This window comes from Gambusia affinis, linkage group LG21 (genome assembly GCF_019740435.1).
Source record: "Gambusia affinis linkage group LG21, SWU_Gaff_1.0, whole genome shotgun sequence".
Taxonomy (NCBI): domain Eukaryota; kingdom Metazoa; phylum Chordata; class Actinopteri; order Cyprinodontiformes; family Poeciliidae; genus Gambusia; species Gambusia affinis.
In genome coordinates this window covers 22,698,386-22,723,559 of record NC_057888.1, presented here as the reverse complement: position 1 = coordinate 22,723,559, position 25,174 = coordinate 22,698,386, and the positions used below count along the sequence as shown (strand labels likewise).

General features: G+C 38.8%; 1 protein-coding gene across 2 annotated transcripts; it reads left to right on the top strand.

The window, feature by feature from the left end:
* snx7 (sorting nexin 7) lies at positions 1–25,174 on the top strand. Of its 2 annotated transcripts, none has more exons than XM_044104285.1 (9): positions 1–224; positions 4,169–4,360; positions 5,285–5,395; positions 7,077–7,235; positions 8,587–8,785; positions 12,807–13,006; positions 14,203–14,289; positions 16,533–16,685; positions 24,254–25,174. In XM_044104285.1, exons 1-9 carry the CDS (start codon positions 141–143, stop codon positions 24,332–24,334), a joined length of 1,266 nt encoding a protein of 421 aa, XP_043960220.1. In that variant the 5' UTR covers positions 1–140; the 3' UTR covers positions 24,335–25,174. The 2 variants fall into 2 exon arrangements, with proteins under 2 accessions (XP_043960220.1, XP_043960221.1); XM_044104286.1 differs by having other exon boundaries at positions 15–212.

Below are 25,174 nucleotides of genomic sequence, written 5' to 3'. Positions count from 1 at the left end.
TGATTTTATTTTGAAAACGCTCAGTGAAAGTGGTTTCGGTAGCTGTGGCTGAATGATTTGGAACCGCTCTGAAGTTGGAATGGAAGTTTTTCTCAATTCTTCCTGTTGAAGTCATTTCATTTGAAAAGTTTGGCATTGTAATGAGTGGAGCTAAGGTCCCGGCGGACATTTCAGGACACATGTTGGACCTTGATGAGGAGGAAGACCTTGAGGTATTCAGTAAGGTAAAATAAAGTCGGCCTCGAGTCAGTTTTGCTGTGCTCTGGGATTCTGGTGTTGTGGACTGACCGACTGAGTGGCTTTCCGCCGACACCAGGAAGAGTTAAACAGAACCGAGTCTTCCGTCGGTTCTGTTGGACCAACAGAGACCAACTCTCTGTTGGTCCTAACGCCATATACAGTCTTTTATAAAACTGCTGATGTTTTCAAACTACTTTATATTAATTTCTGTAGGTTTTGAAGTGTGAAGCTGACCTTATTTTCGCCTGAGTAAAAGTAAAACCTAGAATTTCAGGTAGAGAATGCACCGATCGATGTCCTGGCCAACACCGAGTTCTCACCTGACATTTTTTTATTTCCTGTGCTCTGACTGATTCTTTGATAGGAATGTTAATTTTTGAATCCAACAGGAAAATGAAGGAATTTAAAACCTTATCCTCATTTATCCAGATCAGCAAAACATAGGTCCATTACCTGCAGACTCAAGTCTAATCATGTTGCCCTAATCAACTAGGGCAACATGTAAACATATTCTGGCAGTAAGGTCATTTTGGGCCTAACCCTCTTTGTAATGAAATGTATCTGATGTTATATATGAATATAAATGTGACAAAAAAATGCTCCACACTCTAAAGGGGCAGTATTATGTTAAATCAACTTTTTTGAGCTTTACATCAAGTTATAATTTTATTCCCTCACCAAAAAGCTACCTGGAATGTTTCCTTGATTCTGAGAAATTATTTAGTCTTCCATGGCAGTCATTACACATTCAGACTTCCTGAAGGTGGAGTTTTTAAACAGAGGAACAATTTCAAGGCGTTAAACTACTTAGTCAAATTTCTTTAAGTCATATTTGAGATACAGCATTTTTATAACAACTGAAGTCATTATCATGCTTTTAGCACAGTTAACATCAGTTAACTATGTTAACAAATCAAGTTAACATAGTTAACATTTTATAGCACTTGACGGTGCCATTTTGTAGCACTATGTGCTTGGAAAACACAATTCTGCCCCTGTTAGTGCTAATATCAATGATGTTGGGAGTTCATTGTGTCTAATATATTTAATCAATTGGGGTAAACAACAGATTGATTTGATTGCTAATCATTGGTCCGAACTAATCATTGCAAAATTAGCCAAATAACTAGTTCACCTACAGTAGAACCTAAAACATGCAAGAGAAACATTCTTTGTGGAAATCATGAATAAAAACATTAGCAATGCTCAAGATTTATCTGCAACAACTAATAGGCTCACAATCCCACCTCTGACTGTTCCACCTGAACTCCACTCTAACACGTCCTGCAGTGAATTTGCAAACTTCTTTGCTGAGAAAATGTAAAACAATTATAGGATTAATCTGCACATCCATACCAAATCCAGGACCAGTGCTATGCCAAAAGACAATACAGAAAAAATGACTCAATTTCAACTATGCAATTTATTTTTTCTTAGAAGAAAAAATAAATTAAGCTTATCAAACCACTAATTAAAAAGAAGAATCTGGACAAATCACCACTGCATAATTACAGGCTGAACTCCAACCATTCATCAGCAAAATTATTTAAAAAGCAGTTTCAACAGTTAAATAACATCCTAATGATGACCAACTGCTTTGATGTCTTTCAGTACGATTTCCATGGTTACCATAGTACTGAGACTGTTCAATGACATACACATATATATAGACTGTAGAAGAACTGTTGGACCTCAGTGTTGATCATTACCGAAGCGTCCAGTACTCATTTGGTTTGAATCTTGCATAAAGAACTGGGATTTCTCTGTTTCAATAGGAAACTTCTTATCAAAGTGGACAGAAGTTACATGTGGGGTTCCCCAAAGCTCAATCCTAGGACCCCTTTAATTCAATATCTATATGCTCTCACAAGCTCAGGTTATAACACCAAGTAATTTTAGCTACCATAATTATGCAGATGATGCAAAGCTTTACATTACGATGTCACAAGGTGACTCTGAAGCCATAAAAGAATGGAACAGATGCTTGGAACAGGTAAGTGTGTGGATGTGCCCTAACTTTCTCCAGCAAAACCAAAACAAAACTGAAGTTATTATCTCTGGAGATAAAAAAAAAGAACGATCTAGAGCAGTGTTTCTCAAACTTTATCAGGCTGAGGACCTGAAACAGGTCATTTTGTTAACCCATTTAACAAACTCTAACAGACCGTGTAACTTGACACAACATCTTAATATATACAACCTGAAATGAAAATATTAGTCTCTTAAAGCACTTATTGTCATTAGTAATTCTACTTGAGGTATTTGGAGTTACTTTGTGAAATTGTGATCTTTAAGCTTTCCAATCATGTCAAACACACGGAAATTAAAAAAGAAGTTGTTCTTTATTGCAAAACTTCTATGCATTAATAACATTTAGGTCTATTTGTAATTTAGGAGCACAATTAAAGAAAAATAGACTTTTGAGTTGCTTTGGCAGAAACAAAAATCCTCTTCAGCATCATTAAATCTAAAAAGATATACACCCATTTATTTAGCTATTGTATTTAATTTAATCATGTTTAATTAATTAAAAATGACAATAGTTGTTGGGGTGTGAGCAGAGCATCATAAGCAAGCAAAGTCATAAAAAACAAAGAACAGTTCTCATTTACTGAGAATGGAGTCCTACCATAGACCTGTTCAAAAGAATCAAATCGCTCATGATCGCTCGGCACAATACTCCCAGCAGGTGTAACCTGGCTTCCTCTGATTATATAAGTAATCCTGGAGTTGTTTTCTTTCAACCTCTATCTAGCTTTTTCTTTGAGTGTCTTGGTTCAAGCCACTTATTCATTATTATTTTTAAACACAATCATTTGGTGAGATAACTGTATGCATCACACTTTGAGCTCAAGTCATGGCAAATAAACAGTGTTTTACTTTCATGATCTTGCTGACCACTAGACGGCGCTCGTGGTCCACCTTGGTCCAGGGACCACAGTTTGAGAAACACTGATCTGAAGTCAACATAGAGCTTCAGTTATTACAGCTAGAAACCAGAGATCAGGCTGAAATCTGGGCGTGGTGATGAACTCTGATCTGAAACTTCAGAGCCACATAAAGACATTTGCAAAGTTGACCTTCTATCACCAGAAGAACATTTCCAGGATTAGAGGACTAATGTCTCAGCAGCATCTAGAGAAACTCATCCATGTGTTTATTTTTAGTTGCTTCTGTAACAGTGTCTTTACAGGTCTGTCTAAAAAATCTGATCAGCTGATCCAGAACGCTGCTGCTGGAGTTCTTAAACCAGGAAGATGGAGCACATCACCCCTGTAGAATAGCTACAGGGAACTATTCTATGGCTCACTGTAGCTCAGAGAATGGACTTAAAAATTCTCTTGTTAGTCTATAAATTACTAAACGGCTGAGAACCACAATACATTAATGATCTACTGTTGTATATCTTTAATTTCTTCCTCCTAAATGGATGGCTGCTTCCTTCTTCCCTCAGTCTGTAACCATAACAACCAGTTCTTTAAAAAGATCTCATGGTCAGAGTAAAGTTCAGGAATTATCTTGAATTGACTTAATGCTATCAGTTAAATAAAGGCTCAGAGTGAGACCTCTGTCTGCTGCAGATGTCTGAGTTTTCCTGCTGACCTCAGCAGGATCTGAGCAGACCGACAGGTAGCAAAGGATGGTTCACTGATATATGCATAAACTTCAGTTTCTAATGTTTTGCTGCTGTGCCGCTGCACTGCACCTGTCAGCTCAGTTACCAGGAAACGGTGCAATGTAGTGAGGACTGGATGCATAGGGGGTCATTTTATCATCTCTTATTGTTTTCTTCTTCAGAAGGTGTGCATTGTTCCACCTATTAAGCATGGTTAAACATTCAGGTTGTTTTAAACATTTGTCTGGATCCGCCCTCCCCGACGAGAGCATTGCGCAAAGCTAACAGCAGCCATACTGTCTGTTGATCCAGAACACGTCTCTGGCGGATGGCAACCCCATGCCCAACTCTCCTGACTCCATGGTCAATCAGTTCCGACTGGATGAAGAGAATGAAGAGGAGCAGCAAGGTGCCATTAATAAAGACATCTTTGTTACCGTTGACAACCCAGAGAGCCACATTTCTGCTATCGAGACCTTCATTACATACAGAGTTGTAACCAGGGTGAGTTGCTAAATCTGTCCAGTCACAAAGTAACATATTGATTGTCCTACAGTCAATATGAAGAGGTTCAGGTGAACATATTCAGATTAAATGTAAATATTTAATCTGAATCCATTTTCCTTCCTTCCTTTCTGTCTCTTCTCTTTTGGGACAAGTTAAGTATTGTTGAATTGAACTGAATCTAGTTTTCCTTCCTTCTTTTTCTGCCTTTGTCCCATTCATTTGTTCATTCATTCATCCATCCATCCATCTACCAACATGTTTATCCCTAGTGGGGTCTTGAGGTTTGCTGGTTTCTATCTCCAGCAGTCAACAAATGAGAGGCTGGGTCACCCTGGACAGGTCGGCAGTCCATTATATGTCAACACAGAGACAGACAGGACATAGGTCCACATGTAAAACAGTATTTTAAGTTTGGCAACCTGCAGTGAGAAAATTCAGTGTTAGCGGAGCTCTAATTACCAGCAAAACCACTGAGTAAATAATCTGACTTTGTGATATTTTCTGCTGGCATATGGATTCAGAGAATGACGTTCCAACCAAGGCCTCTTGAGATTATTTGCAAGCCTGACTGCTGCTGGAGATCCTTCCTCTCCACATCACCATTCAAGTGATGTATCTGTGAAGATACTAGGATTCCATCAATTATGACAACATTAAATTTCTCTTTTTGGGATAACTGAAGTATCGTTGAATTGAACTGAGTCTAGTTTTTTTTCTGACTAAGACTAAAATTGATTTCCACAAACATTTGGAGTGTAACAAAGCAAATTTCAGTCAGAAATATGAACAGTTACCAGCAGAATGATGATGACTTTTTCCTGTATATTTTGAATCAAAATGGACACATTAAAGTCCCAGTTTGAGGTTGAGCATAGACGTAAAGCTTCATGATGGAAGTTCTCATCTGGATCTATTCTCCAGACCACCCGCAGTGAGTTCGACTCCAGCGAGTATGAAGTACGGCGACGCTACCAGGACTTCCTGTGGCTCAAAAGCAGATTGGAGGAGAACTACCCAACTCTGATCATCCATGTATGTATCACAGCATCAACTTTTCAGCCTCATTGATAGGAAATGCTGAGGTTTCTGTTAGTTCTCTGAGCCAGATCCGCTACCTTCTTTTGTTGTTGCTCTTTCCTTCTAATTCTATATTAGCTTCTTTCCTCACCATAAATCTGTGCATATTTAAATGATTTAGATCTGAAGTGACAGCTTTTGTCTTAGTGAATGGATATCTGAGAATATGCATGTGTCATGGATGCAGCAGGTTCCTCCTCAGTGTTTGATCTCAACACTGGGGGGTTTTCTGAGCATGTTACTCAGAAGATGTTCTGTGTCATGGCAACAGCACTCTTGACCATCAGGAGAAACCAGTGAGCAGTTTGACTAAGTCACAGTATGTAGTTTTAGCAACTGGAACTCAGTTTGAATATCAACATGTAAGCCTGTCACGATAACAAATTTTGCTGAGTGATTAATTGTCTCAAAAACTATTGCGATAGACGATAGTATTGTTTGAAGACCTTTGTACACTGATTTAATGGAAATGACGTAATGATGCATGTTATTTCCTACCAAAGATAGATATACTTTATTTTCAAAAGAACATTTAACACTGGAACTGATAAACAAAACAACCAAAAACAAAAATAAAATGGATTCTCAGTCTCCATTAACAAAAATGTACTTGAATAAAAACATCAAAGTGTAAATAAATACTGCATTCAACCAAAAGAGTGCAGATTATGAAGTCTGTAAACCATATTGTCCTTCAGTGATCATTAGATTTAAATAGAGAAGATGGAACATCGACTACCTGATGCAATAGTTCACACTACACGTTAGTTCACACCTGCATTTTACCCTTATGACAATCTTAGAACGTTGATCGTTCTAAGATTGTTGCTTGTGATTTTGTAACCGATCATCCTGTAGTGTGTGGTGTTTCACGGTAGATCGTTGTGGCGCTCTGATCTAAATCAGGGGATTTCCCCACTGGGAGCTTAACGCAGCCTGTTGAATGTAACAGGCAGCCAATCAGAAAGCGCAGATTCTCCTCCATGCTTTCTGAGGGGACATTACAGAGGGGAATCCCAAACAGCTGACACTTTGGAGCAACCCGAAGTCCAGCGGACATTGGAGATGATATGTAGAAGAGACGATAAAGCTGATAATTAAAATGACGTTGATAGTTTTAATTTATCGTTCAATTTATTGATTTATCATTTATCGTGACAGGCCTATCAACATGTTTTGTCCCTCACAACGGAAAGAGAAACCTGTAAATTATTACATGTGGAGTTCAATATTTCAAGCATTTATGCTTTGTAAATTTGATGAGTTTTGCTGATTGAGAATGAAAGTCCTCAGATTCAGCAACCGATTCTGAGCTCCTTACAGGCTCTGGATACTGCTGTAGGAGAACTGGGTCAGTCACATCCTTCCAGTCAGGTCAGTGTTTGGCAGATGTGACAGATATCCACTGGTTCTTTAGGCAGGCCGTTTATCTTGACAGTGAAGGCCAACACAGAGCCTAGTAAGCGCTGTACTGAGATCCAGCCCCACATTTCGTACATGACAGAAAACACTGTGATCCCCTGAGAGCTTTGTGCTACGTTACATTAGCTGCTGCCCACAAATGCTTCATCCTCATCATTCTCATCACATTGGTTTCTAGGGTGAGATTTAAGTTTCTGTGTTGGTGTGTTTGCAGCCTCTCCCAGAGAAGTTTGTGATGAAGAGCATGGTGGAGCGCTTCAATGACGACTTCATAGAGACCAGGAGGAAAGCGCTGCACCGCTTCCTTAACCGGATCACCGAGCACCCCATCCTGTCCTGCAGCCACCACTTCAAAGTCTTCCTCACTGAAGAGGTGAGGAAGACTTATGTCATATGTCATATGTCGTATGTCATAGACATACATGCACACAGGGAAGGGTGGGGACAAGTTTATTCATTCATATAGTCTGACAGCTGTGGTCTGCCCAAAGTTTTAGTTCTTGGAACATTTAGAAAAATATGAGACAGTGATGTCAGACATACCAGCTGGGACCAAACCATTAGAGCTTTACACATAAAGAAGAAATGTTTCAAAGCTATTCTAAAATGACCAGGCAGCCGGCAGAGAGAGGATAAAACTACATTTTGGACCAACTGAAGCCTGTTGAGGGACAGTGTCATAGTCTACAGGTGAGAAAAGCATCTGTAAGCTTCTCAAGATCAATAGCTTAAAAACTCTGACATTGATTTTAAATGATCTAGGTGATTAAATGATCTAGGTTACTAAATCAGCTTGTTTATTCAATTTTAAATCCTTCTCAAAAATCCCACCCTAGATTTGTTGCTGTGGTTCAAAGCTCTGAAATCATTGGTGGTTGTCAGCAAACTAGATGGATTCAGTCTTTAGTTGATTTGGTTTAATCTCTGGTGTAGATCAGAGGAAGTTCTGACTTCTGGTTTTAACAGTAGAAAGACAGGTGATGCTGAGTTATTATTACTATGAGTGGCAGCATATAAAGGGACCATCAATGCAACCCTGTGGCACCCCACATGACAGAGGAGCACCAGACGAGGATGCATTATTACCATAACTGAGAAGAACCTGTCCGTTAAATAAGATCCATCCATCCATTTTCTGTTCACCCTTTTCCCTAATGGGGTCAGGAGGGTTGCTGGTGCCTCTCCTGCTACGTTCCAGGCGAGAGGTGGGGTCACCCTGGACAGGTCGCCAGTCTGTCACAGGGCAACACAGAGACATACAGGACATACAACCATTCACACACACACTCACACCTAGGGAGAATTTAGAGAGACCAATTAACCTGACCGTCATGTTTTTGGACTGTGGGAGGATGCCGGAGAACCCGGAGAGAACCCACCATGCACAGGGAGAACATGCAAACTCCATGCAGAAAGACCCCGGGCCGAGAATCGAACCCAGGACCTTCTTGCTGCAAGGCAACAGCTCTACCAACTGAGCCACTGTGCAGCCCTAAATAGAGCATTAAATATTAAATCAAGTAAAAGCTTAATGAGATCATTAGTTGCATTAAAGTATTATAGAAATCAGAGTAGTTTTTTTCTTTTAAATACTTCAGGTTCCTTCATAGTCTGGAAAGGGGATGAAATTAGTTTCCTGATCTGAATAAGCTCAGAGGAGAAGTGTATAAAAAAACTCTTTATGATTCCGTCTCTTTAAAAGTCTTGATGTGTGTGTGGTGCAGGAGCTGGCCCCTCACAGGAAACTGGGTCCAGGCTTTCTGAGCAGGATGAGCGAGACCATGAGGGCCATGGCCAATTCTGTGCGAGGCCTCAGGAGCAAGCTGGAGGAGTTTGCCATCATGCAGGAGTATGTGGATGACTTCAGCAACAAGATGTGCTCTGTGGACAAAGTCACACACAGGATCATAAAGGAACATAGAGGTATGGCTCCATCTTTAAAGCAGTTGTCATAGAAAGTATTTCTCTTCCCGTGCCCCCATGAATGTCCTTTTTCTGTTTTTCTTCATCCTGCTTTAATCCTGATTTATTGTTCACTAAAAGCATCACATATGTGAAAGACAGCAACGAGCCAGACCTAATCACAAAAGTCATGTTTACTTCAGTTTTAGAGACGTCATTTAGCAAGTTGAGGCCATGATAAGTTTGTTCCAGTATTAATGCTACGTGTATCCAGAACCATAAAAGTAAACGAAACAAATTTGATAAATCAATTAGTCATATCCAATAAATGAGATTATTGAAAGTTTATCTTTTGTGTCAGAGACAAACACATTACATAAATTACTGCCACACAGACTAAAACATTTTTTTCTGTTGATTATGATTTTCTGGCTACAGTTAATGAATTTAAGACCGTTTTGTCCCATCGATGGGACCAATCTAGTTTGTCTGAATTCTCTGCGTTTTTGTCCTCTTTAAACTCCAGCGGTGTCCATTATGACACTTTTATTGGGCTGCCTAGAGCCCTTTTGATTGACACTGCAGTCGACCAATAATGTTATCAAATGGCTCTTCATGAGCCAGTAATTTCCAGCGAGCGACTTGAGCTCTTTTAGACATGCCTGTATTCTTTATGAAATATTTCTGACTGGTTAACTCCAAGACTAATTCTAAAGCCACAGATGTGTACCCAACACGAGTTTCTGTCACAAGGATATATGGCACCTTTCCATTTGTTTTGACATGAATCCACAAGCTGCATGAGTAACCATGCAGAATCTGTGCGCTTTTGCTGCATCATGCTGATGGGCGCAACCCATCAGCATGATGCAGCATGAGGGCGCACAGATTAACTCTGTGCGCCCTCATGCGCAATAGTGTTTACAGATACACGTTGTCAGAACGTGTCAAAATTGGATGTATTTCTTCAACAGAACTTCAACACAACTCACTGGAGAGGATAATTATGGCCGTAAGAGTGCTGCTAAGTTTTGGATTTGAGAATACCGGATGATTGCGCAACCAGGCTCCAACTATCCGCTCAGGCCTCCGCCCTGGTGACTGTTGAAGATTGCGAAATAATGCACTTGTGACACTTGTGACCTGGGTCACATCAACCCGGTCACGTAGGACACGACCCCTTTTTCCGAGAAGTCAGCTAATACTGAGCAGGCAGCTGCATCCTCTGAACTCATTCCCACAGCCTGAGAGTTGCAACTCGCACCCACACCCTGACTTTACTTCTTCTTATGATTCTTATTATTTGATATCAAAGTTACAGTTACTTGTTTTACTTGTAAGAGTACCCACTAATGCAAATGTAAGTGTAAGTATTATTACGAGCAAACCAATATTAATATAAGTATTTTACTTTGAATCTTATCCAATTACTCACAATGTTTAGATCTCTTTCTTTAAAACTTTCATGCTTTGAGATAAGTAATAGTCTGAACTATTTTTATAAATCTGCAGGCTGGAAACTTATTTCCTCTCTTTCCAGGAAACCTGCTCTTCCTGTTTCATGACTCTCTCTGCCTGACTATGATTTCTCATGATTAAATAGAAAAAAGTAAAATTAAAGCAAAGTTTGCAGGAGACAGAAACAACACACACAACCACATTGATTTTATTGACTTTTAAGTCTACTGTTGGGTTTAGATGTCACTTGAGTGATTAATTTTAAAGATAACTTTATTTATTGTTACTGTTAAACTAAAATCTCCAGCATGGGGAAGTGGGATGATCTCGGATTTTCTTGACAATCCTCAAAAATAAACATGTCCAAAATGACATTTCTTTTTGTTCTATTTTGATCAGTCTTGAAATCCACGAGCAGAATACTTTATTTGACAGTTTTATTTTATTTTCCAGTCCATACATTCAACACTCGGTGTGCATTTACAAGAATTAAAAATGCAAAATCTAGGTGTAGCAAAATCTTTCAATTTCTTTTGTGATCCAAATTAGGCTTGTAGCAATATAATAATCTCACAATACGATACAATATGTGATATTGTGCTCACAATACGATATGTATCATAATATTCAGCAAACAATACAGTTCAATACGATTCAATGCACTTTTGATTTTCTAAAAGATATTAGAGGGACAGAGTGATTTTGGTGATATTTTGTGACTGTTCCATAATTAACTGAAAACTGATTTAAAAACATCAACTATGCAATACCTGGCTGTGATTGGACAGAGATTTGGAGTCTACAGTTGGACAAAATTAATCAAAGATGTGATGAGAATAAAGCTCGAAGTTTCAACAGTGACCTAAGTGGGGAAATTATCAACCTCTGCAGACTCTCAGTATGCAAATGTGATTGCACTTTTTTTTTATGGACATACTGTGGTTGCATTTTGGACCTTGAGTCATAGAACAACAAAATCCCATTTGGAAAAAGGTAAATTTTTGCAATGTGAAACCCTCAAATATTCATAACAAATGTTTCTCATTATTTAGAATGACAATATATACTGCACATTTCTCAAACTGGTGTAAAAATAATGCAAGCAACACAGTTTTATAACATTATAAAAAATGAAGTTTAAAAAAAAAAAAAAATCTTTTGGACTATGGGAAAAAGGCTTTTCTACCTTGGCTCCTAGAGTTAGCTGTGGCTGTAAACTGTTTACTACTATCTGCTGGGGGAAGCTCTGAGTAGCTGCCTCTCAAACTGCCAGGATCTCATTGTACTCTCAGTCCCTGATACTCTGTCAGTTGCTAATAAAGATGATCGATCTGCTATCGTCATCGTGGCGATCCTCACTGCACCACTGCTGGAGTCTGCGGCGCAGCTTCCCCTCTATGTCTCCCGGCTCAAAACAGAGCGCCGCTGCCGGCTGCGTGTTCATTCTTCACATAATCCATGACATATAGATCAGAAACCACTAAGCTAAAAACAAATCATGAAGTCGATGTCACTGATCACTCTCATATCTAAACTTTGCATTAATTTTGCGATCTCGCTGTATTTTCCGCTGCTCCGTTACCGCTTCTCTTTCACGGTTACTTGCACAACTTTACTTTGTTTCTTAGCAACAAAATACAGCCCTCATTATTTGTTGAAAATTTGAGATTTCTAAAAACAAAGGAATGTAGTGGTGCGTTTCATTTTTTACATTTGGAAGCTCATGTCACATTCCCAGAAAAGCCGGTTTTTGACATTTTTCTGAATTTTGGAAAAAAATAGTTTACTTATCTTAGCATAACTCCAGTTTTATTTGGCCTTTTAACAGAATTTCAAAACTGATGTGTAGTTTATAATGAGTATTTTAAGCACAAGTGGAAAGTGAGACTGGGAGAGGCAAGTCTTGCCGTCACAAATTTGAAATGTAAACCGGACACATATAAGCCTAGAACCCCTGTGGCTTGATGTATTGATACTCATGAATGAAAAATCACTACTTTCTGAGGGGTAAAAAAAATTTAGAAATACCATAGAATCAGTTTTCTTATACAGCCATATTCCAAATGTAATGGCTACATACTACTTACAGTTAAATCATTTTTGACTGCAAAAATAAAAAAATTTGCTTGATATCTTCATAAAGAGACCAAGCTTTTTGCATGTACTCTAGATTGTTCAGAAACAGCAACTGATTTAATTTGGGTATACCTTTTCTGGCATTATTGGTGATTTTTGTATCGCCAGTTAACAGGTTAAGATTGGAATATTTCATCAGACCCATGAAAAACATTACAATGCAAAAAAGTTGGCTTAATGAGAAGAATGTTTAATATTTGCTTAAAGTTTATTTTCTAAAACTAATTTTAATCTGACAAATAAGCCACACCTGAATGCAGGTTAGAATTCTAATTTGAAATGTTTTTGGATGTAGGTACAGTAGACCCCTATCTAATCATGGTTTAGGATTTGCAGTTTTTTATGTGGAACATAACTCAATTATTTGTGTGAAATTTGCTTATTTGTGGATGTTTTGGAGAGCATGTCTAAAATATTCAAAGCTTCTCTCTGTTCTTTGTGCTTTTAGAATACATGGATGAGCTGAAGCAGTATGGTCCTACCTACTTCCAGTGGGCAGAGTCAGAGGAACTGCTGGCAGAACCACTGAAGGGTGTTGGTAGCTGTGTGGAGAAGTGCAGTAAGGAGACAGAGGAGCAGATCCAACACCTGTCCGAGGTCCTTGTCCCCACCCTGCACGAGTATGTCCTCTGTGCCGACACTCTGAAGGTGAGAATAGAAGAGAAGTGCTCAAACCACTGACTGCAATCAAATTTGAATCGCTGATGGCCTCAGCTCTGGCTTGCTCTAGACCGCTTCAGCTGGGAACAATTTAAGCATCAACAATTCAAAAACAAAGGAATAATCTTTAAATTGTTTTAGCCTTGCTTAAGACTCAACTCTAACGTGCTTACTTAAAATGCTAAATAACACATTTTAGAGCAGATGCTGCATGCAGTGGTTTCATGCTTCTCCCTTTCAGGTTGCACCTGATCTTAGGACCTCTTGGCCAATCAGCAGCATGTGTGTTGCAGCTTTTTGGTGGTCTGATGGCAGTTGGTGTTCTTGGTGTGCACCTCTTCCCTTGCCGCAGGGTCAGATTTTCATTCTTTTATTCAGGTGAAGTGTTGGTTTCGAAGAGAACTGATTGTTTGTAGTGAAGGCCAAATGAAGCCTCATGAAGCAATGAAGTTTCTAGCCTTTTGCTTTGGCCAAAAGTTCATTACTCCACATTACTTTAATCACAGGTGGCATCTCCTGCTGCACTAAAACTGTGACAGCCTTGTCACTCAAATAAGTCATACTTCAAAAAATAGTAGAAGATAGTAGTGTCTGAATGTGCAACAATAATGTTTTATCAAACTCATGTGAGGTCTATTGAACCCAATTTAACTTTCATGATTTGTACTCAAAAGTAATCCTGTTCTTGATTGTCAGGTAAGATTGTGTTTTCTTTTATGCCATTAACTGATTTGACAAGAAAGATACATTTGTTTCAGTTTTGCTTGTTGAGGCAGACATGGTGTTTATAACTTCCTGAAACAATTTTTCTAACTTTATTTTTCTGGGAGTTCTGGTTCTGAGAGTTAGAGAATTTGAACCTTCCAGTTACTTTCAGGCTGTTTCTGATGTGTAAGATTAATGTTTCTTTATTGATCAAAGAATAATTTTAAAAAATCCTATAAAATTATGAAAGTTAATCATTTTTACTTAAATAGAACCTTATTTTCTTCCTTCGCAGATGAGAGGTTTTTCTCCTTATTGTTTGCTTCACTTCGGCTACTACTCATGACAAATAAGTAAATTTGATCTGAGTTGGGTTTCGAAATATTTTCCAATGGTTACACTTTTGCTTACACTAGTTAGCCACTAGGTGACTTTCTATGGGTCAACATTCAAGTCCAATAAATGTTTGTTTCTTCCAGGCTGTGATGAGACGGAGAGACAACATACAGGCTGAGTTTGAAGCAAAGAATGAGGCCTTGGCCTCAAAAGCAACCGACAAAGAAATGGTAAGCATTTCTTTGTCAGATTCCCCTCTCTGTTCATCATACACACATCAACATGAATAGCTCTCCTATGTTATACTTCTCTGCAGTTACATTTCATTAAAAAAATAAAATAAAAAATGTAGTGAACTCTCTCCCTCTGGACCAACCTCGGTCCATATTGTGGAGGGACAAGAGCTCCCACAGAGGATTATCTCAGTAAGCCTGGCTGCCATTCATTTGTCCAGTAGGAAATGGAGCTGTTGATGTGCTGTAACACAGGCTACAGCTGAGCCGTTTCCACCAGTCTGTATGCTCAGTTTGTACTTGTGTAGACGTGCAGGTGTGTCTCTCCTCTCCGACAGCGAACATTAAATCCATCTGCTAGATTTTAATTAGACGTTCAGTGTGAGACCCTGCCGCCCACACCTCAGCTCACTTTGGCTGAGGTGTGTGTGGCTGGTGAGAGTGGAACAGCTCTAATTCAGTCCTCAGGCTCCTAATGCATGTAAGCCAGTGTGGGCCTTCAGTTGATCCACTGTAATAAGAAGTGAAATGTCACTTGGACACCTTCAGTTATTGTTCCCTGGAGGATCTCAGTATAGATTGGATGAGCATTCAGCTCGCTTCTTACCTCATCCTGAATGAGGTTTGTTGCTTAGTTGTTGTTTGCTGGTTCAAAATCTCGTGATCAGGGGAATCTGGCATTCAGGCTTTTCTGCTGTTATTACAACTTTAGTACCATTCTGGGTGTGTTGATAGACTCGGACCTGAACGTTCAGAGCAACATAAAGACACTTACAAAGTCGGCCTTCTATCACCTGAAGAACATCTCCGGGATTAGAGGACTAGAAAATCCGTCTAGAAAATCTGATCAGCTGATCCAGAACACTGCTGCTGGACTTCTCTCTAAAACCAGGAAGATAGAGCATATCACCCAGATCTAAAGTCCTTAAAATACTGTTGTTAGTTTATAAACCACTGAATGGCTTAGCACCACAATACATTACAGATCTGCTGTTGTTGTATCAACCTTCCAGAACTCTCAGCTCTTCTGGTTCTGGTTCTGCTCTGCATCAACAGAATCAGAACCAAACATGAAGAAGCAGCTTTCAGCTTCTATGTGCCACAAATCTGAAACAAACTTCTGGAAAACTGCAAAACAGCTGAAACACTGACTTTCTTTAAATCTAGACTAAACACACTTGTTCAGAATTGCTTTTGAACCTTAATTATGAAAGATTGACCAACATATTTGACGTGTATTGATGATTTTGACCATGGCACTCAACAAAATGTAGTTTTACTGGTTTCTCAAATTGTTAGAACTTCTTATTCATTTCTGTTTATGATGTAAACACTTTGAACTGCCATTTGCTAAAATGAATAATTGATTTTTAATGTTTAGAACTCATACAATGCTGGCTTTGTGATATGACATTTCTAATTTTGGAACAGCAGGGTTTTTATGTACTCTACAATTAATAGTTTATAACCATTTAATTAGAGGGCTCATATCTAGCCATTTTACAATAATAGAAATATCATATAACATGTTTTATTATCTCACAATGGGGGAAACACTGGTGCAACAACAGCAAAATGAGAAACAATCAAAGCATGCAGATTCACGCAAAGAGAAAACATAAACGCCTGGGTGGAGAGCAGCATCAGCGGCGTTAGCTGCATCTATGTTGGTGTTCACCGTGGGGCTGCGTTGGGCGCCAAAGTGGCTAACGAGGCTTTCAATTCTCTCCGCTGCATTGACAAAAGACTCATTCCTCACTACTCCATCGAGCTGCCGCTGAATATTGAAATCCAATGCAAAGAAACGCTAACATCTTTGTCCACCGCTTATTTGTATTTTCCATCACTTTTGTCTTGCAGCGAGTTTGAAACGTTGCACCTTTGTTTTTCTTCTCACTTTGCTGCTCTGTCTGACCACTCCCACAGCCAATCGGTGAACAGCAGCGAAGCTTGCGTCACCCATGAAAGCAGGGCCGGCCCAGCTGGCCCTGCTCCGAATCAGGGACCTAAGAAGCAGAACCAGCCCCCCAAAAAATAGGCGGTGGAAACTCTCGGAAAGCGAGCCGAGTAGAGCCGAGCCGGTATTTGGTCTGCATTGGGATTCACTTGAATGTTTTCATGCCTGGGGGAAACCAACTTTGGTCCATGTAAAGTGTACTAGATCAGTGTGATCAGCGTAGTCCAGACTCAGCTTTGCTTCCTCGAACTCATCAGTGATGAGGTTTTTCTGTGTGTGGCAGCTGCAGGAGGAGGTGGATGACCTGGCAGACCGAGTGGAACAGGCCAACAACGCTTTACGGGGAGACTGGTCCCGCTGGAGAACCAGCATGAGAGCTGACCTCAAATCTGCTTTTATCTCCACCGCTGCCAAGAACGTCGATTATTATGAGAAGGTGGGTTTGACTTAATGCCCTTCATCGCTTTATGCTGTTTGTCTTCAGATCTCAAGAACTTTGGCTAGTTGGTTCTTTAGAGCAGTTCTGTTACCTCAGAGGTGTTGAAGAAGAATTAGTGGTTTTTAAAGGGAAGTAATTGTTAAATTTATGTGCACATGTTGATTGGTAAAACAAGCTGTTTTTGTACCTAGAGAAGATGAATGCTAAACAGACATTTCTCCTGGAAGTAATCTGCTGCTGAGAAAAGATTAGAAATGGAGGAATAAAAGAGAAATGTAGTCCAGGGTTGTGTTTGTATGATCTCAGCCATTGTTTGGGTGTGTGTGTTGGATACATTGTGTGTGTTTGTGGGGCCGTTTGCGTGGATGAATTTGTCGACACCTGTTCCCCGATCGGACAGGGATCAACTAAACAACAGTATGCCAGACACAGCGGTCAACAGTACAGCATATAAAATATACAGCTATAAATTAGATTCAGTCCTGATCATTTCTTGCTGTTTTCAGTGACAACAAAATGCTGCAGTGTATTTTAGTCCTGGATTCTCCATCTCTGCCAGGAGAGGGCAGCAGCTCACTTTAATTCTTCCCCCTCAGGTTCAGTTCCTCTCTGTTAAAAAAACACTAAATGTGATCAGAGGTGACTGTCACTCTGAGCAGCTGATTTAAAGATGTGTTCCTTTCCAGAGAAATACTGTGAAAGATAAAATATTGCTAAGTGCAAGCTAAGGTAGAGGGCTGTATTATGTGCTTTTTATGAAAACTTATAACTACAAGGTTTCAGATCTGAATGACTGGCTTGATTCCAGCTGACATTAGGAAGAGTTCAGCAGTTCAAAAATACACATTTTATTAATACTTTCAATAATCCAAAATTCAGCAGCAATTGCTTGTTCTTTGTTCCTATCTCACACTTTAAAATTCTAATATCCATAAGGACACCATGTTGAAGTTCTTCATTAGTTCCAGTGTGTTTAACGGAGTTAAGTGATGGCACTTAGAAGACTGGGGGAAGGTTGGAGCTAAAGCCCAATCTCTAATCCCACTTTTGGATTAGATAGATTAGATTTCCCACTTCTTTACTTTACATGGATTACACTCTGCCTTGTTGTTCAACACACTGAAAAAAATACCTCTTTGGATGAACATAAAAAATCATGGAAAGGTTTTCCACCTGATTACTTTGCTTTATTTCAGCACCATGTAATTCTGTTACTACTATTGAAAGTAAATGTGTTAGGTCAACTTAATTTATTAAGGTTATTCCAATTTAAAGCAAACGTGTTGGCTCAATTTAATTTATTAAGGTTGATTCAACTCATTTACTATAGTTGGACTCAATGTAATTTAAAAGAGCCAGCCCAACTCATTTGCAACGCTTTGGACCAAATAATTTACTTCACTAAGATTAATTGCAATTTAGTTGAAACCAACATTTTTTTTCCCTCCGAAGAGTTTTTGTAGCGCTAGTGGCTCGTATTTTTTTGAGACAGTAGCTAGACAGGGTGAGGACATGCGGCAAAAGTTGCCGGGACTGGGAGTCAAACCAGCAACATCTGCGTCAAGGTCTAAGGCCTCCAAACGTGCAGTGTGCTAAACCCCTGCGCCACCACAGCACACTGGAGAAACCAAATTATGTTACAGTGATACCTTCACAATAATTATTAAGTTGATCCAACTCATGAACATTAAGCTAGCTCAACAAACATGCTTCATGCTGAAAGAAAGCTATTTATTCGTGTGAATTGATCCTTTCCATGGAAACGTTTTTTTAAACATTTTTTTTTTAAAAATACTTTTTTTACAGTTCTTAAATACACTGTATCAGTGCATTTAAGAACTGCACTCTTACAGTGCAGTTCTTAAATACCAATAGTTCCCTGCAGAGAAAAACAAATATCTATATTTTATTGTGTAACTAAGACAGCTTTGACATTTTCCCAGGCGTAAAACAGTTATGTCTTGTGATCTTCCATAATCTCTCGTGATCCCCTGATCTCGCTAGATCCTCTTCAGAGGGAAATGAATCTGACTAAATTGAATCACATTATCTCAACATGAATACGTTATTCAAGTTGAGACAAAAACTGTTTTGTGTGATATCCTGTGATCTCACTCGTCTTCAGCACTATATCAGTCTGACTAGAATGAATCATGTTATCTCAACATGATTAAATTTCATAAATGTGAAGTTGTTGAATTTCTTGTTTATTCAACATGATTGTATCACATTTTTGTTTGAAACATTAAATTATTTAGTTAAAAGTACATGATATTCTTTTGTTAATCTGATAACCCACTAAGTTCATTTTTTACAGTGCAGCTAATGTCACCAAGCCCTCCAGAAAGAGATAATGAGTAGAGGGCACAAGTCCATGATCATTAGGGTTAGGATTAGGGCTCAACTAATCCAGGCAAAAAGGAAGCAACTTAAGCAGCAGAATAATAGTCTGAAATATTGTTTGTGCTGACTGAATAGGAAAATCAAAACATGACTTGACTGAAAAAGACTTGATGTTTGAGTAATGACCAGTGAATATTTTACATGCAGCTGGATTATTCCCTTTAATGGCAGCCAGTCAGAAAGGAGCCGAGACCAAAGCAGAGTAAGAAAACCTTTAAGTAACTGGAGCCATTCCTCTGCCATGTGTTCCTGCAGCACTGCTGTAAAAACCAGATGATTACTGTTTTGCTGTCTGTGTTTGCAGTTGATGAGTATTGTTTCAGACAGCAGGCTGTTAACCATGTTAGCAGGCTTGCTAACCAAACAAGTTTTCTATGTAAATGAGTGACTAATGTAAACATGACATCAGTTCAATGTATAAATCTAGAGTAGATTGAACTTTTTTGGGGCTAAATTTATTTTAGAGAGCTTCCCTGTTCCATGTTCCATGCATGTCTTCCCTGCTGCTATGTTGATAAGAAATTGATTTTCAAAACAAGCTTTGTTGTTTAATGGTGTGTTCACACCAAATGCGTCAAAAACCCATCTGATGCTTCAAGTTCAACGCATGTGCAGTTTTGGTGGTTCACACCAAATGTGTTTTGAGCATCTGGTTTACATTCAAAGTCTATGTGTCTCAACTTGAAATGCACCACAAAGGCACATGATGCACCTCCTCATAGTCTTTGAATATAAACCAGATGCGCCTGATCCTCAAAACATTGTTTGGTGTGAATGCACCATTTCAAATGTGGAACCTCAGAGCTGTCAGGGGAAACAGCCAGAAGAATGAAGAACCATCTCTGAAGGACAAGTGTGTAAATCAGGGCAGTGCCTTTGTAGGACACACTTGCTCAGCAAATAATAAAGCAGGATAGTGTGATTATGCAAAATGCAGACCACAGAGGTTTCAGTTGTGAAAGGCTTCATTTACCCTAAAGCAGGGGTGCCCAAACTGGGTCCTGGAGGGCCGGCATCCTGTATGTTTTAGTTCTCTCCCTGGTGGCACCAAGAACCTTTTCAGCATGTCAGTGTTCTTCTTAGGCCTTCTAACGAGCCATCATTTGATCCTGGTGCGATAAACCAGGGAGAGACTAAAACATGCAGGATGCCGGCCCTCAGGGACCCACTTTGGGGACCACTTCCCTAAAGGGTTGTGAGGAGAGAATCTATTTGCATTGATTCTTTACTGGAAACATGTAAATAGAGAAAGAAAATAAAAAAGACTAGAAAGTAAAATTATTTTTCATTTAAATATTACTTAATTTTCTAAATTTCCTTTTTGATAGTCTGCCTCTCACTGTTAAAATTAAGCTACCATAAAAATCATAGACTGTTTTATTTGTCAGAGTACAAACTTTCAAAATCAGTAGGGTATCAAATACTGTATGTATAAAAATAGATTTTAGTGTAAATGTAGCTTTAATGGCTTAAAGCCAAAAACTGTCCTATGAGTACTGGTGAGGATCACTTCAGCCTAAAGCCTGTGAATGATTTAATGTCATGGACCTGAGAGTATCCATGAAGTATCTAATAAGAGACTGGAATCTGGAAGGGTTTTTATTCCGTCTAGGTAAGGAAGCAACATAAGAACCACAGAGAAAAGAGTTCAATATGATGGAGTGAGTGGAAAAAAGAAAATTGTTTCTGGTTTTTATGTTTATTTAGCTGAAGAGAACTTTGGCACATCCTCAATATATTTATGGAGTATTTGAACCTGATTGGAATCTCTGGATGATAGACTAATGTACAGCTGTGTGCCATCAGCATAATTGTGATCAATCAATCAAATTTTATTTGTATAGCACATTTCAGCAGCAAGGCATTTCAAAGTGCTTTACATCAAATCAAACACAAAAACACAATGCAACATAGAATCAACAATCAAAACACGACAATAAGTCAAGTTCCATCAATAAACTTGTAATTGATTACGTTTCAAATACAATCCTAAACAGGTGGGTTTTTAGTTGAGATTTAACAGAAGTCAGTGTTTCAGCTGTTTTACAGTTTTCTGGAAGTTTGTTCCAGATTTGTGGTGCATAGATGCTAAATGCAGCTTCTCCTCGTTTGGTTCTGGTTCTGGGGATGCAGAGCAGAACCAGACCTGAGAGGTCTGGAAGGTTGATACAACAGCAGCAGATCTTTAATGTATTGTGGTGCTAAACCATTCAGTGATTTATAAATTAATAACAGTATTTTAAAGTCTATTCTTTGAGCTACATGGAGCCAGTGGAGGGACTTTAAAACTGGTGTTATGTGCTCTATCTTCCTGGTTTTAGTGAGAACCTGAGCAGCAGCATTTTGGATCAGCTGCAGCTGTTTGATTGATTTGTTGGACAGACCTGTGAAGACGCCGTTACAATAATCAATGCAACTGAAGATAAACACATGGATGAGTTTCTCTAGATCTGCCTGAGACATTAGTCCTTTAATCCTGGAAATGTTCTTCAGGTGATAGAAGGCCGACTTTTTAACTGTCTTTATGTGGCTCTGAATGTTCAGGTCAGAGTCCATCACTACTGCCATGTTTCGGGCTGATCACTGGTTTTTAGTTGTAATAACTGAAGCTGTGCACTGACTTTAGATCTATAGCTCTAGATCTATAACTCTAGATCTATAGCTCTAGATCGTTCCTCTTTAGGTCCAAAAATAATAACTTCAGTTTTGTTTTGGTTCAGCTGGAGAAGGTTTTGTCTCATCCACACATTTCTCTGTTCTAAGCATCTGTTCAGTGATTGGATGGGGTCAAAGGTCACCTGGTGACATCATAATGTAGAGCTGTGAGTCATCTGCATAGTTATGGTAGCTGATATTATTTCCTGTTATAACCTGAGCTAGTGGGAGCTTATAAATATTGAATAAGAGTCTAGGATTGAGGTATCCCAATCCTAGATGTGGGGTATCCCACATGTGACCTCTGAACTCTTGGGTGAGAAGTTTCCAATTGAAACAAAGAAATCCCTGTTCTTTATGTAGGATTCAAACCAGTTAAGCACTGGACCGGAGAGTCTGACCCAACTCTCCAGTCCATTCAGTAATATGTCATGGTCAACATGACATACATGATACTCTATCTTGTTCTTGTACAATTTGAATGAGTGGAAACATGTACGTATCAAAGAGGAGAGGACTAAGGATAGAACCTTGGCAAACTCTGCAGATAATTTTATTCAGTTTAGATTTATAGTTTCTTATGGACACACCGATGGTTCCTTTGGAAAGATAAAATTTAAGCCAGTTTTTTTGTTTAGCTTCAGGATTTCAGCTTCAGTTTTTCCTCTGGCTGCTGCACAGAAATTGGCTATTAAATGGAGAGTTGGCGGGCCGCGGTGCTGACTTACTGCTCTCTCTAAACAAACTGCTATTACCTTGGAAAAAAAAACCAGACTGTTTTATTGATGTGCTGTGACACAGTGGCACCCGGTCTACTCTGAGGGGCCCCTGGATCCATCTGTGTTTATTGGTGTGTGTTTGTCATTTTCACTCCATGGCTGGATGGCTTCCTGCCTCCTAGATAACTACCTCTATATTATAAAGGTGTGATTTGCTTTGTCAAGCTTTTCACCACACACACATGTCCACGCCCATGCGCGCGCACACACATTGACATAAAGGAAAGCTCTGCAGCTATGTTTATGAACTGACAAAGAAGTTCTATAAGATCAGAATAAATGAAAGAGTGAGAGAAGTGTTGAGATGGACCTTGAGCGGTTTCCTGCCCTGTTTTAATCTTTTGCTCATATAACAACTTTAGAAAATGTGCTTTATTTTTTATTATTATAATGTTTGAAATTTCACCAAATCCTGATTAACACTGAAAAATCCTATTTCTTTGTTATATTTGAAGAATTTTATTATTTTACGTATTTTGATAAGCACTAGTACCTGTACTGTCACTTTAAAAGAGCGTCTTATGACATCAGCACTGTACTACCTTCAGGTGGCGCTAGGCTGCCTGAGAAGAGGTAGGAAATTCTCTTTGTTTTTGGTTATGCTCGCGTTTTATGAAGTATAGAAAATAATTATAAGTACATGCAGCTGTGGATGTTTATTTGTTTCAGTACATACAAAGGAGTGTTCTTTTTTGACAAGTTAAGAAATTTTTTCTTAAATGTTAGAGAAGATATTGTTATTAGTTAGTCACAGGGTTTCTCCATGTGCTTGTCTGCTAGGGGAAAACATCTGATTCAGAAGTTTTTATTTTACAAGAAATCTACCTTTTTTTTATTTTGGATTTATTTACAAGAACAATAGTACTGTAATATCTCGATTTGGTGCTAGGCTGCCTGAGAAGAGGGGAATTCCGACTCCTGTGAATAGAAGAGCTGCATGTTAAAGGGCATTTTTATTTCTATTTGTGGAGGCCTCTGCCAGCAACCTGCATTAAGGAACAACCAGTAACTCCTGTGGTCTGACTCTCTTATTCAACTGAACACAACGCAGAACACATCAAGGTTAACCGACTGTATAAGACTAGGTTATCAATGTCTGAATAAACTGCTAATGATGAAATGAAGAAAGCTTTATTGCATGAAAACTCAAATGAAGCTACACATTGTTTTGTTTGCCTTGTGCATTAACAATTGTACAACGGTGAAGTAGAATTAGAATTACAGCAAAAGGTAGTTCCACTTTTGCACGCCACCCTTTTCAGTTTATTTATAAAAAATAAATTGAAAAGTTTATTTTGAATCCTGTATAATTTTTTCTACTTGACAATAGTATTGCACTTTGTGTTTCTCTTACAAATTAAATTCCAATGAAATATATTCATGCTTGTGGTTATCTGACAAAATATGTGAAAGTTCAAGGGTTGTGAATACTTTTGCAAGCAACAGAGACAACCATTAACATTAATTATTGATATTTTAACAATTTAATAGGCTGTTTTTATCAATATATTCTGACACAACCAATCTTTAAGGACACTCATGATGTTGATTGGGGCACATGAGGGATGTGTGCTCTGTTTGGCCCAAAATGAAAATGAGTTTGTCTGATCATCCCCAGCCTGTTGAGGTCATTGCTGACGTGCCTCCATGTTGGTATCCCGTGAACGTGCCCATGATGAGGTTTGCCTCATGTTTTCATGTTTGAAATGCTGATCCTTTTTCTTTCAGTGTCTGGCTGTTTGGGAGTCCTTCCTCCTCTCTCAGAGAGGCGAGTCAATGGAGCAGAGAAACGGAGCGGACGCCTCCTAAAGCTGAGGACCGAATCACTGGTGGAGACAGCGGCTCATTTACACAAGCAAACTTTTCATGGGAAACATTTTCTTTCTCTTTGAACAAATACAACTCATCCTACTCTTCATTCCAGTGATGTTTCCACAGAACCAAACACTAATTCCACACACGTAGACAGTCACTTTGCATCTTCATGTTCACTTTCCATGACGTAATATGATGCTTGTGAATGACGTGCAGACATTTTGACACATTTCCTACAACTGCACTATAATGACCTGTCTCATGTTTTCCTAGTATGTGCAGCTAAAGCAAACCGGAGTGCTTTGTGGGATCGCATTTTAAAAATTTTCACTCTGAATAAAATGAAGTGAAAAAGTCCAGTTGTGACATTAAGCACTCATTCTTCCTAATTATGCAGGAATACATTCTGTGTAGCAGCAGACAGTCATCCACTGGCCTGCTTTGTTTTTTAAACTCCTCAGTAAAGCCAAATCAGCTGAATGGGGTTGTGTGCTCTGTTTGACTTAAAATAACTGAAAAATTAAATTCTTGTATATGTATTTCTTTTTCCAGATCAATACCTAAAGAGAGTGTAACACTACAGACTAATTTTAAAGACTGGAAATTTGTGAAACATTACTTCTCATCAATCAGTGTCTTTTACCACCATGGGTTTCTAATGTCTGCCATATTTTGCTGGTTGCAACTTAAAGTTTACAAGCAAGATAGCCTATTAGTAATGTATTTCTAATTAAAAAGCTTTGATTATGTTTTTTACTGAAAATTATACTATTAAAGACAAAGGAATGAAGAAGTGATATTTTACCATGATAATAAAGATTGACATTAAAACTG